Source organism: Clinocottus analis, unplaced genomic scaffold, assembly GCF_023055335.1.
Source record: "Clinocottus analis isolate CAN_PGR_092001 unplaced genomic scaffold, fCliAna1.0.p SCAF_1, whole genome shotgun sequence".
Lineage (NCBI taxonomy): Eukaryota > Metazoa > Chordata > Actinopteri > Perciformes > Cottidae > Clinocottus > Clinocottus analis.
This window is the reverse complement of record NW_027175820.1, coordinates 24,598,012-24,617,889: the sequence shown is the minus strand read 5'-3', so window position 1 is coordinate 24,617,889 and position 19,878 is coordinate 24,598,012. Positions and strand designations below refer to the sequence as shown.

The window sequence follows — 19,878 nt, the reverse complement described above, 5'->3', positions numbered from 1 at the left end:
TCTATGCTTCATGTGTTTAAGCTGCATTCTCTCTTCTAACCACCATTGGTCAACTTTTCTGGTTGTATAGAAGTCTATGCTTCATGTGTTAAAGCTGCATTCTCTCTACTGACCACCAGGGGGCGACTCCTCTGGTTGTATAGAAGTATATGCTTCATGTGTTAAAGCTGCATTCTCTCTACTGACCAGCAGGGGGCGACTCCTCTGGTTGTATAGAAGTATATGCTTCATGTGTTAAAGCTGCATTCTCTCTACTGACCACCAGGGGGCGACTCCTCTGGTTGTATAGAAGTCTATGCTTCATGTGTTAAAGCTGCATTCTCGCTACTGACCACCAGGGGGCGACTCCTCTGGTTGTATAGAATGTGATGAAATATTTTCATGTAAATTTGCAGATTAGAAAAAAGATCAAGAATTTAATGTAAATGTTAAAAATTTGTATTAAACAGGATTGAAAAAGTAATAAAACCAGATAATGTGATTTTTTTTTTTTGATAAAATTTGCGCACACAGATGCTAACAATAAATAGCATTAGCTTGGAAAAAAAATTACGATTCATTAATGACGAACGACTAGTGTTACACTTGTAAAGTGATTTAGTTGGTTTTCAGTCATGTGACGTACGTGTTGTGTGTGTCGTCCTGTTCAGACTTGCTGCTGTGCGACACCTGGATTTATTTCTTTGAGCGGGAAAACAAATTAGCTCCAGGAATGTGCTATTGTTATTATGAAAAACCCATCCGGATCCCCCGCAAGCTGTGTTCATGATGAAAAGTGAGGACATGATGTCAAAGCACATTGTATAACTTTCAACCCTACAATCAAAGGATGAAGCATCTCGAGGCTGAAGAATCATTTGTACCAAAAATGATTGATTTAATAAAAAATGACAACCGTCAAAAGTGTTCAAGACAAAGTGGTTTCTACGCGCGATGCTGCTCACAAACAAATGCAAATCAACAAAGCAGTTTTCTCCCTTCGGGGAGCATAAATGTCCTCATTAGTGTTTAAAGTCGCATACTTTCCACTTTTTTACTAATTGGGTCGTAGTACTTTGTCGTAACTTTGACCCTCTTGCTCAATATATCTTTTTTGTGGGTAAAAACAAAACAGCCAGAAGAGCATGCTGGCTTACATACGGCAAAATTGGGACGCCGTGTACTCGGACATCCTGGTATTTTTGGCATACTGCATTTGACTATCTGACCCCTGGCATAGACTAAATAATCTGATAGTAAGCGTACTGGAAACTATATTGGACACTATAGGAATCTTCTGCCAGGGAACATGAATACCCATAAAGCCAATGTGACCCGTCCGTGTCTCCGGACCAGCGGGTCGGACAGATGGAAAAAAGAGACTCCATCAAATGAAAGTCACCTCCATATTTTAAGTCCTGCGGAAAGGCGCCGAAATCCCACGACAATCGCGCCAACTGACACACAACCGGGTGACAAACGACCGCCGATGTTTGTTTCACGAGAGTACTCATAACTCAAACTGTCCAGCCGAGGAAGAGGAGGGGGAACTAAAATAAGGCAGCGTCGAGAATCACCGGTCCACATTCGCCAAGCGTCTGTGAAGTGTAAAGGAATCAGAGTCGTCTCATCCTCAGCCTCGGTCACTGCTTTCGTCCTCCATTACAGGAAGAAAAAAGTTGTGCAATATAAAGAACTTGTTGGGGTCGGCACCGACCCTTTTTAGGTTTTGAATGCATAAAACAACCACATAAAATGTGTTTATTGCATCAAGGCTTCTTGACTTTGCCAGGAACCTCTTTTTCAATTTTGATAAAACCAAAACATTTTTTTTTCCTAATGTATAAAATTCTCTATTTGAAATCATGACCTTTGTGTTGTTTGAGTCCGTTTAAACCCAGTTATACACATTTTTTACCTTGCACGTTGAGACGGGGCTGGTCCCGCTGCCTTTCGGTGGTTGTCGGAGAGCTAGCGGGGAAATTAGCAGCCCTGCTAGCGAGAACCGCTAGCTTGCTACAGTGGGGAGCTAGTGGGGAAACTAGAAGCCCCGCTAGCTAGAACCGCTAGCTGGCTACAGCGGGGAGCTAGTGGGGAAACTAGTAGCACTGCTAGCGAGAACCACTAGCTGGCTACAGCGGGGAGCTAGTGGGGAAACCAGCAGCCCCGCTAGCTAGAACCGCTAGCTGGCTACAGCGGGGAGCTAGTGGGGAAACTAGTAGCACTGCTAGCTAGAACTGCTAGCTGGCTACAGCCGGGAGCTAGTGGGGAAACTAGCAGCACTGCTAGCGAGAACCGCTAGCTGGCTACAGCGGGGAGCTGGCGGGGACATCCACCAAAGGTAGTAACGGCTTGTAGCCCGACTTTTTTTATGGTATTTGTCGATTATATCGCATCTCAAATTGTGTTTTTTACTGCAATTTGCAGCACCCAAAATTCCCTCAAACTTAAACCGAGCGGCTAGCAGTTTGCAGGGCAGAGCCGCACGGCCGGAGGGAGGAGGAGGAACGCACCTGCCTTCAATCCTCATGAAGGACTCGTATATCAACAGGTAGTGCAAACATTAAAGGTAGTGCAAACATTTAAACGTCGACCTTTTTGAGAAGGCGGTTGATGGATTGACGGAGGGAGGCGGCGGTGTTACATTCATATGCACTGCTGCGTGTTAACGGGAATATTAGTTTCTTTGTTAGCTCTTAGGAATATTGTCCTATTTGGAAGGACATCAATCTAAATATGTTAAAAAGGAAGTCAGAGGCTCTAACTGGGCCCTCATTAGATACATGTCCACACACCCTGCGACTCAAAGCAGTCGCAGTTTTCCTTTCAGAGATCAACAACATCTCGCAACTGCTGTTTAAGGATAATTACAGCGACTTATGGGAGTGGCGGGATTAAAGGTCAACATTTTAAACGGGAAAGGAGCTTCAACTAAAAAAGGTGGTTGGGCAAGTTCTCGAGGAAAGATGAAGAGTTTTAGCAAATGTATTAACATAATCAAATCAATTAAAAAACAGAGTGATATTGTCTCTCTTTCCTCATGTTTCCTGAGTGTGAAATGTCCACGAGAGGCAAAATATAATATATATAATGACTAGTTCCATTTGTCTGCATTAAATTTGAATTATCACAAAGAGAGATCCACTGAATAAACAGTCTGTATTTCTGTCTCTACCTGTTGGGAAACCTGCACTTAATGAAAATTTAATTTCTGAAGCAAGAAAAGTTCATTAGTCATTGTTGTCTGTGAGAAAGTCATCTGTGTAGAGAAGGAGGACAAGCTGCTGCACATCTGAAGGAGTGGCTGACATGTTCTGTCTGCTCCTGTGTGTGTGTGTGTGTGTGTGTGTGTGTGTGTGTGTGTGTGTGTGTGTGTGTGTGTGTGTGTGTGTGTGTGTGTGTGTAATCTACCTGTCGGAATTTGTCCATCTCAGTGCAAACAAAAGCATGTGTGCGTATTTGTCTTTGTCTGTGCATTTATATTGATCCTCTTGTGTGAACTGTGAGTATTCCAGTGTGTGCGTATGTGTGTGTCTGTGTGTGTGTGCCTACACTGACTGAGCACTACAGATGGTTTCAGATGGGGAAAACTGTCTGTTTTACTTTACTTTTATCCGATTTTTACTGTTTACGCCAATAAAAACGCAACCAACCATCAAAGCCAACGCATGAATAAAACATCCAAACGCAGCGGTTCGAAATTGGTACCAAACTGCGTCAGCAAACTTCAGGCCGAAGAGACAGATTTGATTAGAGGTAACACGCTGAAGTGATTAAAAAGAAAATCAAAAACTCTGCGTGCTGAAACACACAAACAGAATGACAAATTTGTTTGAGTGAGAGAACAAAAAAAGGAAATCACGAAGAAGCACAAAGCAAACGAGGAAGACACAGTTAAAGGTTTATGATACTGGCCCGTTCAAAGGGAGCTCCTCTGCTTGTGCAGATTTTTTTCGACTCCTCTGGTTGTATAGAAGTCTATGCTTCACGTGTTAAAACTGCATTCTCTCTACCGACCACCAGGGAGCGACTCCTCTGGTTGTATAGAAGTCTATTCTTCATGCGTTAACGCTGCATTCTCTCTACTGACCACCAAGTGGCGACTCCTCTGGTTGTATAGAAGTCTATGCTTCACGTGTTAAAACTGCATTCTCTCTACCGACCACCAGGGAGCGACTCCTCTGGTTGTATAGAAGTCTATTCTTCATGCGTTAACGCTGCATTCTCTCTACTGACCACCAAGTGGCGACTCCTCTGGTTGTATAGAAGTCTATTCTTCATGCGTTAACGCTGCATTCTCTCTTCTGACCACCAGGGGGCGACTCCTCTGGTTGTATAGAAGTCTATTCTTCATGCGTTAACGCTGCATTCTCTCTACTGACCACCAAGTGGCGACTCCTCTGGTTGTATAGAAGTTTATGCTTCATGTGTTAAAGCTGCATTCTCTCTCCTGACCACCAGGGGGCGACTCCTCTGGTTGTATAGAAGTCTATACTTCATGTATTAAAGCTGCATTCTCTCTACTGACCACCAGGGGGCGACTCCTCTGGTTGTATAGAAGTATATCCTTCATGTGTTAAAGCTGCATTCTCTCTCCTGACCACCAGGGGCGACTCCTCTGGTTGTATAGAAGTATATCCTTCATGTGTTAAAGCTGCATTCTCTCTCCTGACCACCAGAGGGTGACTCCTGTGGTTGTATAGAAGTATATGCTTCATGTGTTAAAGCTGCATTTTCGGATCACCGAACAGAAGCTATAGTGAATGTACAATGGGCATACTGAGTAGAGCAAGAGGCTAATGCATACAGGCGGTGAAGGGGTTAAACTCTCTGAGTAGAGAACAATTAGCAGCGCAGCTGGGCGACGCAGTGGAGCGGCTTCAGGTGGACGCTTCGAGAGAAAAAAAAGCCAAAGTCTGCTGGGAAAAGGCTCAGTCTTTTATTGTGCTTGGGATTAATCCACCGCGCACACAAAGGCGAGCCTGTGCGCTCGGCTTTTGGCGAGTAAAAAGTCGCTGCTTCGAAGCGGCGTGTTCTGACCTGAGAGGGGAAACCGGTCGCAATGCTCCCCTCCGTGGTTTTTTCTTTTCACGGAACCCAGGGCGTCGCTTTAATAACCTACCGGTGTCCGGGTCCCTGGCGTACACGACGGCGACGGGCGTCCTGACGGTGGTGTTGTCGAACACGGTGACCTCGTAGTGGCTGGAGGAGAAGAGCGGCGGGTTGTCGTTGGCGTCCTGGATCGTCAGCCGGATGTCGGCCTGGCACGAGCGCCCGCCGCCGTCCGTCGCCTTCGCCGCCACGTTGTGCTCCGCCTCCCTCTCGCGGTCCAACGCGGCCAGAGTGAACAGCTCACCTGGAGGGGGAGGAGGGAGCTATAAGTCATAGTAGCCCCAGTTATTTCTTAAATTCACCTTTTAAAGGCACTTGCATAGATGATACATGCGCATGTTTGACATCAAAAATTGCAGAACAATCTCAGCTCTCTATATATTGAGCCACCATTGTCATAAGGCACAAGTGTAAAGTGAAAATATGGCCCTAAAGCTGAAAAATTGAATCCCGATTTTGCAAATTATTCATATTTCTCGTGAAAAGATAACTTTACTCGAAGGTTTTGGTGCTTAAAATTGGTTTATTAAAGCTCTCAGTTGATGAATAACCATAACCATTGTTTGAGTTGTGTTTAGAGGTTGTACATGGAGATTATATGTGATTGTAGCCCTGATTTTTATGTTTAATTTGATACCTAACATGTTTTTTCACGGAGATTTATGCCATTTTTCTTGATTTGTACCTTGTGACCGGATATAAAAATATAAAAATAACTTTGTCACCTGGTTTGTCATTTTCCCTGGAATACTAATCGCGGTATTAAACACATCATATTAATTGTGATGTAGAATTTGACACATTTGGTGTCCTTTCATTAGCAGCTTACAGGTGTAATTGTTTCAGACAAAGACAAAAAAGAAAACACTTCTAGTCGCGGCTTCGCTCGTGAAGTCGAGAAAACGATCTGTTTCTGGCTCTGAATTAAAAGTCGGATCACGTCACTATAATCCTTAAATTATATTGCAATCCCAAAGTGTCAGGTTGCAACAGTCAGTAAAGCTGTGTGACAGCTTACAGCCAATCAGGTGGCATTAAAAGCACAAGAGGAAGACGTTACTGTAATGGTATTATATTCATTATTATTGTGGCAAAGATTAATGTAATTGTTCAATTCATTATTTGTTTTATAAACATAGAAATTTATTTCATTATGAATGTTTTTCTGTTGTATTTATTGATTTAATTATGTACTAAGAGTGTTTTTTGACATTATGTTCGTGCCTTTTTTGTTTAAATTGTTATATTCTTAGATTAAATGCTGCCTCACGATAAAGAAAAGTGAAAAAAGTGAAAGAGAAAGGCGACAGACGGGTTGTGATGGATGTTGCTCTGAAGAAACGACAGAGGAAACGTCCTCTGCATATTTCCCCCCTTGAGTGCCGATGCTATCAGCGACTCAAACACTTAGCGAAGGGCGAGCGCTCCGAGTCGTGACCCCGAACCGGCGCCGGCGTGCGTACCTGTCCTGCGGTCGAGATGGAACTTGTCGGCGTTGGGGCCGTGCAGCGTGTAGGAGATCTGTCCGTTGGCGCCGGCGTCCGGGTCCGAGGCCGACACCTTCAGCACGAACATGCTGGAGGGAGAGTTTTCCATCAGCGCCTCCGAGTACACCAGCTGCAGCGGGAGAGAGAGGATAATCACAGTAATCAGGCTTTCCGTTTACACGGCCGAGTGCAAACGAATACGGCGAGAAAGAAACCTGGAGACGCCGGCAAGAAGAGACCTTTCAGCGGCCATTTTAAGTCCCAGCATGCCCCACTCAGACAATCTTTTGGCTTGAAATACGTAATTCTTCCATTTTTTTAAACGACACAGTTTTTTTTGACTGAAACTCCTTCCTAACGGGCTAAGGCTTTGTTTTATTGTGACTTTTGTTCAAGAGGTTTTTACTGTCATATGCACAGATGACAGTTATTCTATACAATGAAAAGCAATGAACAATGAAATAGCTTCTGCTAGTTTCCCGATCGCTCCCTGCTACCTTTTGAAAAGCATGTGAAAACCTCCTGCAGCCATTTTAAGTCCCAGCATGCCCCATTCAAACAATCCTTTGGCTTAAAATACGTAATTTTTCCATTTTTTTAACCAAACGACACAGTTTTTTGACTGAAACTCCTTCCTAACAGGCCAAGACTTTGTTTTATTGTGATTGTTGTTGCAGATTCTGACTCTTTAGGTCATAATCTTTCCAAAAAGGTGTCTTATTGACACTCCAGGAGGCTTTTTTGGGGAATCTGGCTCATATCATGCTGAATGTACGATCAAAATACCATTTTAAAAGCGTTTTTTTTTTTGCAGATATACATTTTTTTCCCAAGACTTTGCTGAACAAATACATACAATAAACACAAGTATTGGAAGGAGGTCTGGAGACAACACTGGCTCCACAGTTTTCAACGGGTTGAAGGATCCAACCGAAAAACACAGTTAAAAAAACTCTTTCCCAATGAAATGGAGATCGAAATTTCCTTAAATCTATAATTAATTAGTTTTTCAGGGTTTCGGTATATTAAACATTTGTTTAATACATGTTCTACAAAAAAATTTAAATCTATCCATTAAAATCAAGCAGATAAAAGATATATTAAGCCTATGAAAAATGTATAGATCCTCTGAATCATCTTGGCTTTTCACTTTGTGACGCTGCAACTTTGAATACTGCGTTTGCAAACATAAAACATCACATTTTTAAGATCAATTTCCATACGTTTCATCACAAGTTATCCATCTGTCAAACTTAAAATGAATGTTACAAAGATTAGATGATCAAATGTAACCTTGAATATGAAAATGAACAGAACTATTGGCACATTTTTGTGTTATTGCATCAACTATTGATGACGTTTTGGTGAAGTTTGACCAAACTGAGCGTCGTTGTTCATCGCCATCTTTTGAGCTGATGCTTCCTGTCATGAAATCAATACATTTATACTAATATCAGGATGCCTTTTTGGATAAATACTCCATTCACAACAACAGCGTATAGCTTAGGGAAAGAAAGAAAACAAACACACAACGATGCTACATTTCTGATCTGGAGAGCAGAGACGATGCTCTGAGAAAAGATATCGACGTGTTTTTGGTTACGCTGCAGAATGAAATATAAAGAGAGATGAATACTGCTATATATAAATATATATATATATATATATATCATATATATGTGTGTGTGTGAGCACATGAGGGGGTTTATTGTTTGGGGCAAAGTCTCTTCTCATTACATCCAAGAAGAAGAAGGAATGACTTCAAGACAGTAAAGTTTTTACAACAGAGGCTTTGAACCACTTTTCCTCACTAAAAACCCAAAGAGCGTCTTTATTAGTGCGGGCAGGGTGCAATCTTTTGTTTGTACGATAAAAAGGAGAATAAAAAGTCTCAAAGCAGCCCAGGACACGGCTTTAAATCACTCGCCTGTTCGCACTGCGGGCTGTTGTCGTTGATGTCCAGGACGTGGACGTCCACGCTGACCGGCGCCTCCGACTTGCCGTCCGTGGCCGTGACTCTGAGCGAGTATCGGTCTTTGGTCTCTCGGTCCAGAGCCTCCTTCACGATCAGGCCCCACTCGCCCTCGTCCTGCTGGATGATGGCGAACTGGCCCAGAGGGTCGCCGTCTGCACGGCGACGGGGAAACACAGACGTTACGCCACGTGGACAGACACACGAGGTCGGATACAGAAGTCGTGTTTTCTGCTATTTGTTGAAAGGGATTCATGGACACAGTCGAGCAAATAAGGGCTAATGACATCATACACATCTTGACCAATGGATTAGCATGACTTTTAGACAAATCTACATGACTTTTCCATCACCTTTAAGCAAATTTACACGAATTTTCCACTTTAAACCCAAATTCCATGACTTTTCCATGACTTTTAACCAAGTTTCCATGACTTAAACCAAGTTTCCATGACTTTTCTTGACTTTTCCATGACTTTTAACCCAATTTCCATGACTTTAAACCAAGTTTCCATGACTTTAAACCCAATTTCCATGACTTTAAACCACATGTCCATGACTTTAACCAAGTTTCCATGACTTTTCTTGACCTTTTCATGACTTTTCCATGACTTTTAACCAAATTTCCATGACTTTTAACCAAATTTCCATGACTTTAAACCCAATTTCCATGACTTTAAATCACATGTCTATGACCAAACATGTAGTGAAATGTATAAAGTGATAAAATGTAGTATTTAAACTAAAAATGAGGATTTAAAGCATACAGTAAACCTTAAATGACTCAAATGAATGAGAGACAATAGTTTGATTAAAAGAATAAACATTTATATAGATGCCTGTATGTATGCTGCTGATACTTTGAGCCTCTTTCTTTTAAAAGCAGATTCATTATTTCAAACTCAGCATAAATGAACGTCATGAACACATGAATATAACACATTCACAGGACTTTTACTACACTTTTGGGATTTTTTTTCAATTACTTTTCCAGGCCTGGAAATAACCATTTTAAAATTCCATGACTAATCTACTAATCATGGTTTTCATGACAACTTGATTAATGTTTCGGTGGAAAAGACATCGTGATTCTAAATAATTGACAATCGTCCTTTTATGTCGCATCAAGATGGAAATCTGATAAAAAACAAACTACGTCCAGTTTCTTAACAACCATGTACTGTTCCTTGTGTATTTGTCTTCTTTTACTCGTTATTGCTATTTGTTTCTTCTTGCTTGTGCTGAGTTTGTTTTCTACTCTTGTTGTCTTCTTTTAATTCAGTGTTTTTTTTGTTTAAAACAGACTTTGATGTTGAGTTTTTACCGATGAATAATTCACAAACGTCTGCGCTGTGGTCGAATATTAATATGAGGCTGACCCACCTGGGCGCTGTGTTGTATTGTTTTCTCATCTTTCTTACAAACGTTCCTCCTTTTGAGGTAGATAACAGCTCCTCTCCTCCTCCCCGGCAGGTGAGCGTTCTTTCACGCCGCCAAAAGTCGCTAAAGTGCTAAAATGAGACGTTGGTTTCATTCAAATGTCAATAAAAACCTGCAGCACCGCGAGGAAAATATCCCCGATTTAACGTCAATGCGTGTAGGCTCATTATTTTCAACTAAATAAAGACTGAAACTGTTGATTCTGCTATTTTATGTTGATATGTGAAAAACATAATGCAAAAATTCCCTAACAATGTTGCATTTTACGTAATTTAAATGAAATGACAAGGAGAGTTTTTCTATTTCCAAATAGATGAAGAAAGAATACAAATCTGACTTTTACAAGAACTTTTCCAGAAAGTAATTCCACAGCAAAAAAAGTCATAATCCCCCTAAAATATGGGCGCAAATGATAGCTTTTACAATCAGATATACTTATGAGTAATCATTCATTTACGCTCCTATTCAACTAAACTGCATGGTTTAGTGTGTTGTGTTATTTAAGTTATGGATGTGAATGGAAATAACACAAACAGTGGTGTCCAGCGTCCCCTGAGACTAAATATACCTTTCTGAAAACATAGTTGCCAATGCAGGTTCATTGTTCATTGGGTTAAAAGTCAAATATTGCACAATTTTATCAGATATTCTGGTGATTATTTGAAAATAAAGGCTCTGAGCTGCTACCAGAGGAATCTAAATAATGTATTTTGTTGTGTGGAGCAGCTCCGACGTAGACGGACACTGAATGAGTAAAATCGTGACATCAATCAAATACCGGCGGTGGGCAACTTTAATACTTGTTTGAGTTTGTTGTTGACCGACGGTGTCAACGTCAGACAAACGCTACTTTTTTCATAAATAATCCAAAAGCAGTTTGGTAAAAAAAACGTTGTTTTGACAGCCGAGCTCCTTAAGAACGGTCCGAGGAAGGAAAATGGAACGGATTAGAATTATTGTGGTGCTTTGTTTTTGTTGTTAGCCGCGGGGCATCTCGTTGGTAATCATGTCGCGTCTTCTATTCAACCTTCTCCTCTTTGTGATTAATCTGTGGCTGAATAGTGTACTATCATGACACAGAGATGTAATTTCACTCTTTTGTCCTGATGAATCGCACATTAGGAGAAGACACACAAATACATGGAGTGATTGTGCACACACGCTCTGCAAACGTCACGACTCAGGTTTCATACACATTGTGTACCAATGGATTTCATGACTTTAACCAAATTTCCACGAGGAAACATGTCGTGAAATCTCGGTTTATACATGAAAAAGTGATAAAATGTAGTATTTAAACTAACAATGAGGATTCAAAGCATACAATCGGAGTAAGTTTGGAAACTCTACAACGGCAAAACAAAAACTAGATCCATTAGCGGAGGAACCAAAAGAGCGATTTAATGAAACCGCAGAACCGGCGTTCACTCCGGGAAGTTGGGGGGTCACGAACTTTTAGCGGACCTTCTGTCTACAAGACCTCCGGGTAACGGAACCTGCTAACGAATACTACGCAGGGGTTTCCCAGAAAAAGGGTTTATCCTCTTCAAGGTCGTAGTTGATAGAAGATATCAATGTTACGTGACTTTTACAACACTTTTGGGATTTTATTTTTTTCATGACGTTAAACCAAATTTCAATGACTTTTCCAAACCTTAAACCAAATTTCCATGACTTTTCAACGAATTTAAACCAAATTTCCATGACTTTTAACGAAATTTCCATGACTTTAACCAAATTTCCATGACTTTTCAATCAATTTAAACCAAATTTCCATGACTTTTCCAAACCTTTAAACCAAATTTCCATGACTTTTCAATGAATTTAAACCAAATTTCCATGACTTTTCCAAACCTTTAAACCAAATTTCCATGACTTTTCAATATATTTAAACCAAATTTCCATGACTTTAAACCAAATTTCCATGACTTTTCAATATATTTAAACCAAATTTCCATGACTTTTAACCAAATTTCAATAACTTTTAACCAAACTTCCATGACTTTTTCATAATTTTTAACCAAATTTGTATTTAAACTAACAATGAGGATTCAAAGCACACAGTAAACCTTAAATGACACAAATGAATGAGACAATAGTTTGATTAAAAGAATAAACATTTGACTATAAAAACCCTACTGACTGCACACACACACACACTCACGGTCACGCACTCACCTGTGATGTAACACGTCACGAGGCGGTTCTCCAGCGACACGTCGGCGTCCGTGGTCGTCATTGAGACGATCACGTCGCCGGGGCTGCTGTTCTCCACCACGGAGCCGCGGTACACGTCGGCGGAGAACCTCGGCGGGTTGTCGTTCTCGTCCGTGACCGTCACCTCCACCGTGACGCTGGAGGACAGCGCGACGTCGCCGCCGTGGTCCGTGGCGACCACGTTGAACCGGTAAAACCTGGCGGCCTCGCAGTCCGTCTCCCGCACGGTGGTGATCCAGCCGCTGTCCCCGTCGATGGAGAACACGTCGGTGGCGTCCACCGCCGCGGCGTCTTCGGGTTGAGACTCCAAGCTGTAGGTCACGCGGCCGTTCGTGTCCGTGTCCGGGTCGTTGGCGGTCACCTGACGGTTAAAATGAAGGGTTAAAGTTGTGAAAAGAAAACACAGACAACTCCTAGACCGGATAACGCCATGATAGCGACCTGTCAATCACCTTGTAGCCCCGCCCCTAAAGCGTCCCCTGCTTTATGGTCTATTTGACTCTTAATTACCATAATTTACTAAATGAACATCATGCTGTATAGAAGAAGACTTGAAACTAGAGAGTGAGAAATAAACTCATGTTTACAATGTTTACGGAGGGAATACATCAAGAGAGAAGTAGAGTCATTTATATAGACTTCTATACAACCAGAGGAGTCGCCCCCTGGTGGTCACGAGACAGAATACAGCTTTAACACATGAAGCATAGACTTCTAAACAACCAGAGGAGTCGCCCCCTGGTGGTCAGGAGAGAGAATGCAGCTTTAACACATGAAACATAGACTTCTATGCAACCAGAGGAGTCGTCTCCTGGTGGTCAGTAGAGAGAATGTAGCTTTAACACATGAAGCATAGACTTCTATACAACCACAGAAATCATCCCCTGGTGGTCAGGAGAGAGAATGCAGCTTTAACACATGAAGTATAGACTTCTAAACAACCAGAGGAGTCGTCTCCTGGTGGTCAGTAGAGAGAATGCAGCTTTAACACATGAAGCATAGACTTCTAAACAACCAGAGGAGTCGCCCCCTGGTGGTCAGTAGAGAGAATGCAGCTTTAACACATGAAGCATAGACTTCTATGCAACCAGAGGAGTCATCTCCTGGTGGTCAGGAGAGAGAATGCAGCTTTAACACATGAAGCATAGACTTCTATACAACCACAGAAGTCGCCCCCTGGTGGTCAGGAGAGAGAATGCAGCTTTAACACATGAAGCATAGACTTCTATACAAAATAAAACACAAGTTAACGTGTTAAAGTGAGTAGCAGTTGTTCTGATATTAAATACTCTCTCACCTGAATAACAGTGGTTCCAGGAGGCATGTTCTCAGCCAGGAAGGCCCTGTATGGGTTTGCCTCAAACACTGGCTGGTTGTCGTTGACGTCTTGGACCTGGATGCTGACGGACACCAAGGACGCGACGTCGGTCCCGTTGTGGCTCCCTTGTGCGATCACATCTATCTGATACCATTTCGTCTTTTCGTGATCGATGGTCTTCTGCAACAGCAAAGTTCCGCTTTCCTTGTCCAAACTGAACACCTTGTCCTTGTTGCTCTCCACGGTGTTCCCGTTGACCAGGCTGTAAATGAGGGGCGTGTTGGAGTCCGCCCTCACCGAGCCGACCTCCGTCCCGATGGGTGTGTCCTCGGCGGCGGAGAAGGAGTAGAGGGGCTCCGAGAACTTCGGAAGAGGCACCTCGGGAGGGACCACTTTGACCTTAACGGGGACTGTGGAGTTGTAGAAAGGAACGCTGCCGTCGCGAGCTTTGACCTTGAAGTGGAAGATCTTGTTCTCCATGCCGACAAGACTCTCCTTGACGCTCACGACCCCGGTGAAAGGGTTGATCTCGATGACGTCTTCGGTCACCTCTCCGGGTTCGTCCACCGTGTAGGTGACGTCTGCGTTTTTGCCGTCGTCCGCGTCGTACGCCATGATTTGGATCACGGGGGCGCCTTTGTTGACGGTTGACTGAATTGAAACCTGGTACTCCGACGCCTTGAACTGAGGGACGTTGTCGTTCTCGTCCGTGAGGATAATCTTGACCGTGCAAAAGGCCACTTTTCCGCCGCCGTCCTTCGCCATCACTTTGATGGCTATGACCCTCTGGGCCGGGTTCTCTCTGTCCAGCGGTTGCGTCGTGACAATCTGACCGTCGGCGTTGATGGCGAACTTCTCATCGGCGAGTTTGTTGATGATGGTGTAGTCGACGCTGCCATACGGCCCGTCGTCGGGGTCAATGGCCGCCAACCGGATCACCCGGGTTCCCGCCTCTGCATTTTCGGCCAGCTCTGCCTCGTAGACGTTCTGCTTGAAGTGCGGACTGTGCCTGTTGCTGTTTATCATGTCGATATTCACCGGTGCCGTTTTCTGAAACACTCCGTCCGACACCGCCACCGTCAGGTTGTAGTAGGGATCCAGATTCCTCTTGCAGACATTGGAAAAGGAGATGATCCCTGAAGATTCATTGATGTTGAAGTAGCGGCCTTCGTTCCCTGAGAGGATTTTGTACTTGAGGTTATCCAGGTCCCCGGAGTCCGGATCGGACCCTTGGATTTTGATGACTATGTGCCCACACTTTGCCATTTCATCCAGAGAGGCGTCATATTGGGAGCTCACAAAGTCCGGTGGGTTGTCGTTGACATCGGTGACATTTATGAAGACCTGGGTTTCACTACTGAGAGGAACGCTGCCATTGTCAGTGGCTTTGATTTTCAAACGAAAGTGTTTTGTGTTTTCATGGTCCAGCACTTGTTTTGTGACAATCAACCCGCTGCGAGGGTCTATCTCAAAGAAATCTGTCTCGTTGTTCTCCGTTTTCACCATCTTGAAGGTTAGATCTTTGTTTCTGCCCGAGTCCCTATCGGAGGCGGAAAGTTGCACCACGGAGGTGTTGATCGGGAGACCCTCCTCAAAGGTCACGGCGTACGCTAGCTTTGAGAAAACCGGCGCGTTATCGTTCACGTCTTCTACTTCTACTTCCACGGACGCCTCCGAGAAAAACCCGGTCACGGAGTCGGTGGCGCGAACTGTCAACACGTGCATGGTTTGGCTCTCGTAGTCCAGGGGGTCGGCGACGGTCAGCACGCCGGTTTTGAAATCAATGTGGAAGTGCTGCGAGGCGTTCTCCTCTTCCAGGTTGTAGATGAGCCGGTAGCCGTCTGGGTTCCTGGCCTGCACGTGTAAGATAGTGGTGAACGGGGGTACGTTCTCGGGGACTTTGAGGGGATACAGAAGCGTCTGGAAAACAGGGTTGGTTTGATTCCTGACTTGAATGCTGAGCTGTGCCGCCGTGCTGTGACTGGGCTCGCCGTCGTCCGTGGCCGAGACGGCCAAAACGTACTTGTTCAGAGCCTCAAAGTCAAGAGGCCTTCGAAGGGACACGTCACCGTTGTCGGGATCTATCCTGAAGAGGTCATAGTCCTCCTCCAGTGAGTAGACGATGGACCCATTTTCTAGCAGATCTTCGTCGATGGCAATCGCTTGATACAAGACGTCTCCTGGATCGGAGGTTTCGGAAATCATCATCGAGAACGGCAAGTTTAGAAACTGCGGGGCGTTGTCATTGACGTCATCTATGAAAACCTTGACCTGGGTGGTTGCCGTCCGAGGCGGCGTTCTCATGTCTTCTACCTTCACCACTACGTCATAAACATCCCGTTCCTCTCGGTCAAAGGGGACACCGGTTGTCTCGAGAACGCCGGACGTCCGGGAGATTACGAACTTCCCCACTGGGTTGACTATTGAATACGAAAGAGGCTCATTTAACAAACATCCCGTGGCCTGGAGTCCCGCCAGCGTTTTGACTGTCATTAGGTTTTCGGCCACGCTCGCTGAATACACTTTCTGCTCGAATCCAAGGTCGCTCGCCGTGAGGTTCGTCACGTTTACTCTGACCGTGGTCAAGTCTTTGTAGAGCCCGTCGGAGGCTTTGACAACCAGCTCGTAAAAAGGCCCGAATTCGGACGCATTGCTCACGGCGATGACTCCGGTGTTGGGGTGAATGGAAAAGGCATTGTGCAGATTCCCCCCGGCGATGCTGTACGCGACCGCCGAGTCGGCGTCGCGGGCCGTGACGCGCACCACCTCCGCGTCCCTGACAGCCGGGAAGATGACGGATGGCTCGTACACGGGGGCGGCGAATTGCGGCGGGCAGTCGTTCAGGTCCAGGACGCGAACGGTGACCTTGGCGGGCTCCGTCGCGTAGAGCGACGGCTCCCCCGAGTCCTTCACCTGCACGGTGAAGCGGTACTCGGCCTTGGCTTCGAAGTCGACGGGTGAGATTAACGAGATGGTGCCCATGCTTGAGTCCATCTTGAAGACGTTCAGGGCCTCCGGCTCCAGGATCTGATACGTCAGCAGAGCGTTCGAATCTCTGTCTTTGTCCGAGGCCTGGACGACCAGAGGGGCGTTCCTTTCCCCCATCACCATGCTGTTCACGCGGGCCGACTCGCTGACTTGCCCCAGGTACTCCCGCCGCCGAAAGACGGGAGCGTTGTCGTTCTCGTCGATCACGTAGACGTAGACGACGCTCTCGGACGAGGCTCCTGCCGCGGTGGAAGCCGTAACTCTGAGCTTGTAGGAGGCGCAGTCCTCAAAATCCAGGTGCTTCTGGGTGGAAATCGACCCGGTGTACGGGTTGATGCGAAACGTCCCGTCGGCGTTGCCGCTCTCTATCCCGTAATGCACGGCGGCCGGGCTGGAGGCCCAGACGGCGACCACCGGCGTCCCGAGGGCGCTGGACTCGCCGATCTCCGTGAGGTACTCGTCCGAGGAGAAGGCGGGCGGGGTTCGGTCGGAGACGCGGACGCGGACGTGGACGGAGCAGAGGTCGCCGCGCCGGGGGAAGCCCTGATCCGTGGCCTTCACCGTCAGGTGGAACCGGTCCTGAGGCTGCAGGTCCAAAGGTTTCGCCACTCTGATGGAGCCCAGCTCGGGATCGATGGAGAAGACGTTGTCGATATTCCCTGCGGGGGGGGAAAAAAAGAAGATGAGGTGTTGATAGCGAATTCTTTCCTTTTTTATCCTGATCAGGTGTGAAAGCTGAAACGTTGCTTCGTTGTGTGAGTTCGATGCAGCGTGTGAGTCTTCCACTTTTCACAGCTTTGCATTAGCAATATATTTGTTAGCATTACAAAGATTTTACGGCAAATTTATCTGTTATTGTGTCCTGAAAAGGTTTTTTTCTCAAAAGGAGAAGATTGACATTTTAAGGACACCTTTCCCGACAAAAGAGATTTTTTTTTTAACACTTCAGTTTTGTACAGATAGATAATAATGTAATACTAATAATAATAACTATGTAGTTCATCTCGTCTAGGTCTTGGTAAAACATAAAAAAGAGGAAAATTACACCAATTCAAATAATATCAATCTGGTAATAGTTTTTTTGGGGCTTTCAAAAAAAGTTTCACAGGTAAAAAAAGTTCCATTTTCTATCTGCAGTGAGGCGTATCGCTTTCTTTTATTCCAAAAGCACCGTTTTATATGAACAAGAGGAAACTGCACCGGAGTCCGTTACATTAATGGATGTTCTTTGCTGTATAAAAATACAATGAGCAAAGCATAATGTGTTCCAGCGCAGCAGTTGGAGTCATTACCCACCAGCTTTGATCACATATGCCCGACGATGTACCACAGAGACCAGGAGGTTTTAATTCTAATCCCAAACAGTAAAATCATTGCCGACAAGGCAACCGAGAGAAACTTTTTCCTCCCCGAGGCATTATCATCGTGCCCTTGAACCCTCAAAGCAAAAGTAGTCGACTTCTGAAGGCTGCCTTTGCGCGGGGCAGCTCCCGGCGGTCTACATTAGAAAAATGGCGGCAGCTCCCAGGTGTGCTCGCGTGCAACTGAATGAATGTAAAGCACAGCTGCAAAAACTTTTATATATATATATATTTTTTAAAGGCTCACCGGAGTTCAGCGAGTAGCTGATGTCGGCATTGCTGCCCACGTCCTTGTCCAGGGCCTTGACCCGGAGCACCTCGGTGCCGGTCGGGGCCGAGCCGGAGACGGCGGCCTCGTAGCGCGGGCTGAGGAACGCCGGCGAGTGGTCGTTGCAGTCCTCCACGTGAACCACCACCTTCACGAAGTTCCTCTTCACCGGCATCTCCTGGTCACGCACCTGCAGGGGAAGCAAGGAGATGTTAGAAAAAAGTGTTAACGAGTCGACTGTGAAACAGAAATACTTTGAAGAAATGTGTCGAATATGAGTGCTGCAGCAGTTTGAGGCATGCACTTTTAATGCACATTTAAAATCAGTTGTTCTTTCCATTGGATTAGCCAGTATTACATGTTGAGTGAGTATTTACTGTTAATAATGTTGATGTTACATAAGTATAAACACTCAAATAAAAGGCGAGATGGAAAAAATAGCAACAGATAAATGTTAAAATAGAACTTTTTGCAGAGAACTTTAAGCGTCATTTTCATGTATCATATAATCTCAAAGTTTCTTTTTCTCATTTTCTTTTTAAAGCTTTTTTTTGTGTGTTTTCTGGCGTTCTGAGATCCTGCGATCTCATTGGTCCTCAGCCTCTTTTGATCGGACTCGTCATTTTGATACGCAGCTTGTCACGGTGCGAGCGAGGATCAGGTCAAAGTGGGTCATTTTTCGATTTCTGAACCGAAAAACACGTCTTTTTTGGACTGAATATGCTTCCTAACATTGCTGGATTGTGATTATTGTTGCAAAATTACGTCGTAATCTTTCTAAAAGTTATGCATAAGTAGTCTGCGGGTTGACTTTTGATGAGTGGAGCCTCGTGTTGAACCGTGCAAACACAGATTCAAAGCATATTCCTTCATCATTAGTCATAAATTGGAACAATTCCTTCTACGTCCATGATTTAAACCCTCATCCGTCGCCCGTCACAGACTCGGCTGCATCGACGGCGGCGTCATTACCATCACGACCAGCGTGTGGACGGAGGCGCTCTCGTAGTCCAGCTGCTCCGTCAGCACCAGGACGCCGCTCTTGGGGTCCAGGTGGAAGAGCTTGGCGCTGCCCGGGCGCAGGCCGCTGTGCACGGAGAACAGCAGCTTGCTGTTGACGTCGGCGTCCCGCGCGCCGATCTGCAGGATGTCCTTCCACGGGGTCGTGTCCTCAGGTACGCTCACCTGGGGGGAAACACACGGGGAGGAGACAAAGAACAGTGAGGGGTTCAAAGAAAAAAGCTTTTTTTTATTGGAAACCGAACACATTTTCAATTTGACAGTTTTTTTATTCATGAAGACGCTCCGACAAACGACAGAACACATATTTTTGTGACTCTGTGAAGGGAATATGTGTATTTATTATTATGATTTAGCGGTTTTGACAGACATAATATTCGGTTTCCTGATAGTCTGTCTTTCTGGCAGCGGCTTCCTGTGCAGCGAGCACGTTGCATGTCATCTTTCTGGATGAATTTATAATGAAATGGTGGTGAGAAGGAGATAAATACAATTGTTATAGTAGGTTCAACATGGAGGATGAAGATTTTTGTTTGTTTTTTGGTCTTTGTCTGATTGTTCGTACCAATAAGTTCCACTTATTTGTAATAAGTAACCCGGACGCTGTTTTTGCTGCAGCCGGCAGATTTTAATCATCGCAACCTCAAGCGTGTCCTCCCGAAATACCACCAACACATGTTGTAGCAATGCATAGTGTATAAATATACAATGAGCAA

The 19,878-nt window shown here is 44.8% G+C and overlaps 1 protein-coding gene across 1 annotated transcript in view; it reads right to left on the bottom strand.

Moving 5' to 3' along the window:
* The window catches only part of fat2 (FAT atypical cadherin 2), a 103,452-nt gene that overhangs the window by 43,848 nt on the left and 39,726 nt on the right, over positions 1 to 19,878 (bottom strand). The window contains exons 9-15 of the mRNA XM_068572052.1: positions 19,115 to 19,327; positions 18,122 to 18,332; positions 13,505 to 17,172; positions 12,169 to 12,568; positions 8,506 to 8,705; positions 6,555 to 6,708; positions 5,102 to 5,335 (exon numbers count right to left, since the gene is read on the bottom strand). Of these exons, the coding sequence (XP_068428153.1) occupies positions 5,102 to 5,335; positions 6,555 to 6,708; positions 8,506 to 8,705; positions 12,169 to 12,568; positions 13,505 to 17,172; positions 18,122 to 18,332; positions 19,115 to 19,327 (5,080 nt within the window). The remainder of the gene's footprint in view (positions 1 to 5,101; positions 5,336 to 6,554; positions 6,709 to 8,505; positions 8,706 to 12,168; positions 12,569 to 13,504; positions 17,173 to 18,121; positions 18,333 to 19,114; positions 19,328 to 19,878) is intronic.